Genomic DNA, 8,698 nt, shown 5'->3' with positions numbered 1-8,698 from the left:
GTGGCAAGTTCAAGTCAAGTTAAGTCAAGTTCTTCGATCAAAGCGTTTAGTCGAGTGCAAGAATCATGAAGATCACTGAACTAAGGACTCCAGCTCTCCTCGTGGACTTGGAGAAGCTAAAGAAGAACTGCGAGGACATGATTGAAAGATGTAAGACGATTGGAGTAGTCTTAAGACCACATATGAAGACTCATAAGACATTGTAAGTATTGAAGTATCGGCCTGGCCTGGTAAGATCTATTAAATATTAAATATATTATAACATAGTTAATGGAGCGGAATGGTTGGGAAACCTATTGTTCTAGGTTTTTGTTCGACTTTATCCATTGTCATATGACGTAACCGTGCACAGAGAAGGAAGTGTTGGAATATAGAAGCTTTCCCTAAACAAATCGTTCTAAGGGACCGATCATTTTTTTAGCTGGGAGGGGGGATGGTGGAATTGAGGGGTGGGGACATCCGAAAAATTTAGGCCCAAAATGGGGACCAGGCAAAAAAAGGCTTAGAGTAAAGGTCTGGTTGATTGAAAACGCTGGTTGATTTGGGGGGGCCACCAGAAAAAATTGGGGGTCTAGGGATGGGCCATCAAAACGCTTAAAAAAATGATCGGTCTCTAAAATAGTTATTATTTGTTAATTAATCCTATATGATAATATTAGTTGGTTATTGAACACTGGGGGAGAGAGGCGGGATACTCTTGCTCGTTTAGGGTAGGGATATGCCGCTGAGCCCTCTGAACCCTGACCCTGTTCCAGAGTAAAATCGCTGAAATTCATACCCTGTTCCAGAGCAAGATCACTGAAAACCATACCCTGTTCCGGTATTGCGAAAATAGATACCCTGTTCCAGAGAGGAGAGAGCGTGATTTCATATACCCTGTTCCAGAGTAGAATTGCTGAAAACCATACCCTGTTTGGCGGCATGTACCTGTATAACGAATATAGGGGAGTACTCCCCCCCCCCCCCCAAGTTATTGAAAAGGAAATCGATTTTTGAAATTAAGGTGAGTTTTACCATATTGATATAGTTAGTATTGAAAGAACAACGTCCCCAATCCCCCCCACCCAACCACCCTACAATTTAAAACCCATTTTTGGTGATATTAAAGATGATGTCTCAATATAATAGTTATGCATAATTATGATCTTGTTCTTTCTCTGACATCCCCACCCCCACCTCTTGAAAATTCCAAATTCCTCTGTGGGGAGGGGGGGGGGGAGGTGTGGATAATTTCTGGATTTACACATTGTTTTATTTCAGGGAGGCAGCACATTGCATGACTGGTGGAACCAAGAAGTGCATTGTGGTGTCAACCCTATCAGAAGCTGAATTCTATGCTGATGGAGGATACGATGACATTACATATGGTTTTCCCATCACGCCAGACAAGTTGCCACAAGCAGCAAGTCTAGTCAAGAGATTAGAAAAGTTTCATGTCTTTGTTGATAATGATGTCATTTTGAAAGCACTAGTTGACTTCTCCTTGCCAGAAGGAAAAAAATGGTCAGTGTTTTTGAAAGTAGACTGTGGAAAGGGCAGAGGTTAGTGCATTTAACTGCAATCTTGAAATTGCATTGTATTGAATCCTGAAACAACTGAAGCTTTAAGACTGAAATGTTTTTGCTGTGGAATTTTCATTTTAGCTGGAGTCTTATATGATGATCCTCAAGCCATAACACTAGCCAAGGCAATAACAAGTGAAACATCTCTGATGTTTGCTGGTTTGTATCTCCACTGTGGTGATTCGTATCGTGTGACTGGTGAAGACAGCATCAGAAAACATGGCAAAACTACTTATGAGAGAATTGTAGGACTTGTTAACAGGTGACATTATTATGTATTTAGAAAGAATTGTAACTATCTTGATTTACTTATTCTGAGAGAAGGATGGATGGATGGGATAAATGGATGCAATAAAGGAAGGAAGGAGGAAAGAAAAAAGGAAAAATTTACCAACAACACCTTTTTTTCTTTCTTTAATGTTATCAAAAATACTTGTAATAACCAATAAATATTTATCCACTAGGCTTAAAGAATCAGGTATTGTGTGTCCCACCGTGGGAGTAGGTTCAACCCCAAACTGTTCCAAGCCAATACCAGACATTCAGGGAATCACCGAGTTCCACCCTGGAAATTATGTCTTTTATGGTAAGAATTTATTGGCTAATAAATCTAATCCATGGAAAAATACACCACGTATATTTTAGGAATAGTATATTTTGTCGTTGTGGGTGGAAAAGACAAGAGAAATTAAAATAAAAAATTCTTGAAAATTTTCGCTCTTGTTCTTGCAACCCATCAATGATTGCCCCAAACGAAATTCAGGTCAAAAGTTCAGTCTTTTTGTAGTAATTTAAAACTAACCAGATATTATTGTGTCAACAGACTACCAGCAGACTTTAACTGGGTCCTGTAAAATAGAGAACGTTGCTGTCAAAGTCTTGACCAGGGTTATTGGAGTATACCCTAGCAAAGGGCAAATACTCGTAGATTGTGGATTCACTGCACTCAGCCAAGATGGAATGCGTAGACTACCTCAAGATAATTTCTGTTTCATTGATGGACATCCTAATCTCAAGTTAGTTTCTTATAAAAAAAAAAGAAAAACTGATAGTGACCAGTGGTTGCAAAATAGTTGGGACTGCGTTTGTGTGTTGAATACTACGTGAACAAGAAGGAAAGACTTATGCTCAGGTCAACATTGTAGCGTTGGGTTCATTTAGTGGTTAAGGTGGATTGAGTCGTGTGACATGAGATGTATGTACTTTGATGTTTGGTTTGAATGAGTTGGGTTGGGTAAGGCGGGGCTTTCCTCACTTCTAAAATTACTCTCTTGAACCAATGTGAAAATTGTATTTCATTCATTTCAACTTTACATTTTTTAACTACACAGAATGGTAGCCTTGACCCAAGAAATCGGTAAAATAATGGCTGCTAAGGATAACGACCCTATTGACTATTCTAAATATCCTATTGGTTCTTTTCTGTGGATTATACCATACCATGTAAGTATACCATTTAAACCAATCCGTCCGCGGTTGGAAGTTCATTCGTTGATGGTAAAAAAAGGGCGGGAAATCTTGACTTTCAAAAAAATGGTACACCCGTCTACCGGAAGAATCAGTAATGATGAAAAAGTAAATTATACACCATGAAAAGATGAAAAAACTTACTGACGTTTCGGACGCTAGTCCTTCGTCGGAGTAAAAGAGCCTCTTTTACTCCGACGAAGGACTAGCGTCCGAAACGTCAGTAAGTTTTTTCATCTTTTCACGGTGTATAATTTACCTTTTCATCATTACTGTTTCATTAGAAACACCGACGCAGCTCACACTAGTTTTTAGCTAGTTATATCTTTTTACCGGAAGAATCGAAAAGAGCGGGAAAATAGAATCTGTGGATTTGGCCGGTATTTTTGCGCCAAAACGCGTGTGTGCTCGCCCAGTTCAACTCTGGTTCAACTACTATCCAGTCTGACTTCCACCACTGAGATAAGGACAAGGCCAGATAATAATATAGTGACTATTTTTATACACAAACACGTTATTTAGCCTACTTGTAACCACAAGGTACATTTATTTCTGTGATTTGCCTTAACGTTTTGAGGACAAAATCTTTTTTTTTCCTTTTGAGTAAAAAACACATTTCCGATGTTCTATTGTATGTAAGTCGTCTTTGATTTATTTACCACGATATCACTTCATCAGTTGGTCAAAATTAGAGAAAAACACTCGTAACAAACAAACTCAACTCACATGATCCCGTGAGATATCTAAATTGAACACGAGAAGATAAAATTCGTATCTCCAAGCGGCCATGTAATGTTCTGTTTATTATATACATATCGATGAAACTTAAATAAAACAAAAGCTTAAAAATTATTTATTAAAATAGCAAGCCGATTCAACAGCGATATCTTCACGTGTGAAAGATATGGTATCTTCCACTGGTGAAAGATATCAAGTTTTCGACACTAGAGAAAGCCTGGTATTTCATCGATATCTATATAATAATTATTCACGGCTTTATCACACTGATATCGAACCTTAATGTGTAATAAATAGCCATACCCCCAAAGTTCTCAGTGAATATCAAGCCAGGTTAATGTAGTTTTTTTTGTTGCTTTTTAGTCTTGTGCTACAGCCTGTATGCACCCAGTCTATTATGTCCACAATGGAGAAGATGTCGTGGAGAAATGGGTACCTAATCGTGGGTGGTAGGTACCAGGTAAAAGAGAGAATGGAGTGGAGTGGAATAGGATAGGATAGGATAGGATAGGATAGGATAGGATAGGATAGGATAGGATAGGATAGGATAGGATAGAAAAGAAATGAATAAATAGAATAGAAAGGATGGGATGGGATAGGATAGGATAGGATAGGATAAAATAGAATAGAATAGAGAAGAATGGATTAGGATGAAATACAGTAAACGCCCGCAATCCCACAATGCCTTATATTCCGCGGTTTACTTCCTCGCATGCTTTATTGAAGAATTATAACATAACTGTTATGAATGTCGCGTTCTGATTGGTTTGGAGCGCGTGCTTTATGAGAGCACATTGCACGCGCGCGCACTTTCCGTTGCGTCATTCCTATCTATTATTGTAATTTGTATTTCATAAAAGAAATAAAAAACTTGCTTGCTGTGCTGTGTGCAGTTATAAAGCACTTGGGGATTGGCAGAACACTCGAGAAGTGTCCAGGAGCACTCCGCTACGCGTCGTGCTTCTCCTAACACTTCTCTCGTGTTCTGCCAATCCCCGCGTGCTTTATGACAGCTACACAGCACGCGCGCGCGTTTTCTATTTCTTCAATTCTTCGTTTTCACGTTACGTAATCTCATTTGGACATTAACAAAGATTTGTCATTAGGTGCTTTCGTAACTGTCCACCAGCATGGCCACCATGTCTTTGTCTTTTGCTCCTCTTGGGAATGGTTGAAAACAACCACTAGAATATAAGAGGAAGGATGATAAACACCGCCGAGAGTAGTGTTTGCTTGTCATTGTCTAGTATTGAGATTCAAATGTAGAATGGTAATGGATTCATTTAGAATGATTTTATTCTTTAAACAGTAACCGGGTTCAGTTGTCGGGTTCAGAAACTTAGAATTACATGAAAGCTGAGACCGAATGGCACAAGGGAAATGACATAATTATATTATAATTCATTCATTTGCGCCATCCATGCAGTCGGTTTAGAATGCCAAACGCGTATTAAAAACAGTGGATGATGCCACGGGTCGCCGGTCACAGCATGCATCTAGTTAATGTACTTCCCATGTGCCATTTCGGTCTCAGCTTCTATGTTCTATGTTTCTGAACCCGACAACGATTCTTCAATAGCCCACTTCCGAGATATGCTTCGCTTGTCACGCACAAAGGTTTCAGTATGAGGCTACGTGCTAAATTAAATTTATTCTTACCGCCTGTCACGAATGACTGAGCATTTAGCACGTAGCCTCATACTGAAACCCTGTGCGTGAGAAGCGAAGCGTATCTCGGAAGTGGGCTATTGAGTGTATATATCTTACAAAAGATTGTTGTAGCCCGTGGTCCATGCTTTTCGTCCGTATTTACTTGTTACATCATCCTTTTGTTCGTATATCCTTTTTATACTAGTTGTTTGGCTATTCATTCTTAACTTTTTTACTTTTTATTCTGTATAAATCTTTATTTTTTCTGAAGAAGGCAGAATGGCCGAAACGTTAATTACAATTTTCTGGAACAGTTAGTAGTTGCCTGTTTTCTCTTTTTACTTTTATAAACATGTCACATAATGTGGTTTTTAACAGGTTACTGCACAAAACGTACTAAAATAAACGAACATACACAATCATGTCCTAATATATATATATATGTAAATATATCTTAACCAAAAATAAATAAATAATAGTTTTATCAATTATTAGTCAAAGCTTGTGGGTGTTGTAGTGCTACGGGATGTCGTACAGGTATACGTGCTGCGAGTCATTACCGTACGTTTCCTATATGCTCATATTACAACACTCTAGTTGTTACAACATGTCGTACCGCAAGTCAGTACCGTACGTTTTCCACTCATGCCAAAACACTCTAGTTGTTACGGTATGTCGTACCGTGTACGTGCTGTAAGTCAGTACCGTACGTTGCCTACTTATACCAAAACACTTTAGTTGTTACGGCATGTCGTACAGTGTACGTGCTGTAAGCCAGTACCGTACGTTGCCTACTTATACCAAAACACTCCACTTGTACGGCATGTCTTACGGTGTGCGTGCTTTAAGTCAGTACCTTACGTATTCCACTCATGCGAAAACACTCTAGTTTTTACGGCATGTCGTACCCGTATACGTGCTGCAAGTCAGTATTGTATATTTCCCAATTATACGGAAACTTTTCTTGTGGAAAGCATTTCATGTTATAGGCATGTCGTACCGTGTACTTGCAGTAGGTCAGTATTGTACGGTTCCGTCTGAAGCTCATCTTACCGCCGTGGTACAGGCGTAAAACGTTTTTTTGCTATAATGTAAATAAGTTTTCCACGTGAAAGGTTTTCTGAAACAACTTCTCCCTTGGTTCGTTAGCACCATAGGGCTGCACTTTACAACTAGGCAGGTCCTGCATAGGAACGTTATATCTTGGCGACACCTCCGAGTTCAAATTCCCTACGGTGTTTGCTACGAAGTCATCCTGACTAAAAGTTGCCGAACTCCTGCAAATATTCTTAAGAGCTCTCTTTAGAGTTTCAGACCGCGAAATAAAGACAATAGGGTCAATAACGCCGGTGAAAAAGACACACAATGGAATGATGAAGTTACTCCAATAGTTTTTGTCTATTTCGATTTCTTCGGTGACCGCAGTGAAGATGATACCAGGAACGAAGCACAGTCCGTAAGTGATGGTGATGATAATGATGTTCTTGACGGCTGCCGACTGGTTGTGGAGTCGGCGCTTGGCGCTCTTACAGGATAAACTATCTGAAGATGACACCTTGAAAGAAAATATGAAACAATATATTAGTGGGATATAAATCGGGTAACGCACGACAGGCAGAACGAAGCCTGGGAGTGGATGAACAAACAATGAATGGTGAGATAAAACAAAGAACGCAGCTCACATGTGGAACAATACACATTTTTCACCATAATCCATGCTTTCTTTGTTTTTGTTATTTTGCCCAATCCCAAGCTTCGTTCTACTAGTGGATACCGACACTATAAATCAGACTGTTCACTTACAGCATATAAAACCAAGAGAAACGCACAGGGAATGGTCGTAATAAGCGTGATCCGACGGATAAATCTTATTCAGTGAAGCAGCAGGTAGGGGGACTCGCGATCGATGCCAAAGATATACGGGTTTAACCCGCGGAATTACGAAGACGGGTACAGCAGATTTACGGGTATTTTGGTATCGTAAACGGAGGTTAAAATATTCCTTAGATATACATGGCCACCATCAACGACATTCAAAACAAAACTGTGCGCAGGCTCGGAAATCAGGTGATGGATAACTCAGACGCTGACTTTGTCTTCGCTACATTTATGGAGGGAAAGACAGACAAAACTATGAATCACAAAATGGCTGAAAAGATAATCAACAGAATGCCGGCCGGTGACTACCGTTTGGAGTTGACATTCGTAAAGTACTTAGACGGTGAGTGGATAATAGAAAAGGGTCGTAATCCTATCAGAGCGTCTGGTAAGCAGAACCTGTTCGTTTTGAATAAGCACACACGACCGGGAGCACTTGAGGGAATAGACATGCTCTTCTACGAGGTCGCTTACCCGGTTACCGTGGTCATCTACGGTGCATACGAAATTAAGAAGCCGGACGTTAAGAAGCTTAAACCAATGCGACATCCTGGTAACTGCGTTGGGAAGCTGGTTAGGGAGTTTTTCGAGGATTCCTCTCGGGGTGGTAAGCTTACGCCAAAAAGAAGAGAAGCCATCAGGAAATGGGAGCATTCTACTCGTAAAACTGGAGGAACCATCGAAAACATCAAGAAGTTGGAAACCACGTTAGGAAGGCGCATACATGTGAAAGGCATAACCGACGGCTTTATTTACCCAGGAACGCATAAATACGAAGGCAAAGGTGCTCCCATAGTCATTTACCAACACAACGCGCACGCGTGGAGGGAGTTGAGGTTCCCAAGAAAGAAGGAGACAAAGGTCTATAAGAATTCCCCATTGACAGAATTAGTTCATGAGAATTCTATTTGGTTAATGGATTCAGAAGGATGTCAATTCATGACGCAAGATGGTACTTTATACCGACCAGAAGTGGAACATCAACGCATTAAAAGCGCCTGCGAAACCCTTGGTGAGGACTTTTCAGACGAAGTGCTCAGCTCTCGCAGCTTGGACTTCTTAGCCGCGAAGAAAAGGAACGGCTGGAAACCTACCCCAAAAGAGTTCAAAGATATCTCCAAAGCTTGCGTAGAACACGGTCACGGCGTTCTTTGGAATATGGAGTACAACGAAGACGAGTACGTGTCGTTGGATATGAAACACTGTTACCCCGCCAGTTTCAAAGGCCTTGGGGATTGTAAGGAGTATTATGACCGTTACGGACATCCAGACTCCCAATTCTTTAGGGTGTCACTACCGGGTTACTACGACGCCCCAGCAACGGGGTTCATCAGACTGACCACCTGGGAGTTAGCAAAAGACTTACATCCCATAATTTACGCGTGGTATGGGAAGCACCTGCA

The 8,698-nt window shown here is 40.5% G+C and overlaps 1 protein-coding gene across 1 annotated transcript; it reads left to right on the top strand.

The window, feature by feature from the left end:
* Positions 1-24: 24 nt before the first annotated feature.
* On the top strand, positions 25-5,836 carry LOC116298221 (D-serine dehydratase). The gene is made up of 7 exons (XM_089036747.1): positions 25-202; positions 1,261-1,541; positions 1,644-1,824; positions 2,027-2,148; positions 2,386-2,578; positions 2,894-3,005; positions 4,131-5,836. Exons 1-7 carry the CDS (start codon positions 66-68, stop codon positions 4,218-4,220), a joined length of 1,116 nt encoding a protein of 371 aa, XP_088892873.1. The 5' UTR covers positions 25-65; the 3' UTR covers positions 4,221-5,836.
* Positions 5,837-8,698: the final 2,862 nt, after the last annotated feature.

The sequence above is a fragment of the Actinia tenebrosa genome, unplaced genomic scaffold (genome assembly GCF_029948245.1).
Source record: "Actinia tenebrosa isolate PJP-AT-01 unplaced genomic scaffold, QUT_ActTen_1.0 PGA_scaffold4__44_contigs__length_22323623, whole genome shotgun sequence".
Classification (NCBI taxonomy): domain Eukaryota; kingdom Metazoa; phylum Cnidaria; class Anthozoa; order Actiniaria; family Actiniidae; genus Actinia; species Actinia tenebrosa.
This window is presented reverse-complemented; position numbering and strand designations above follow the sequence as displayed.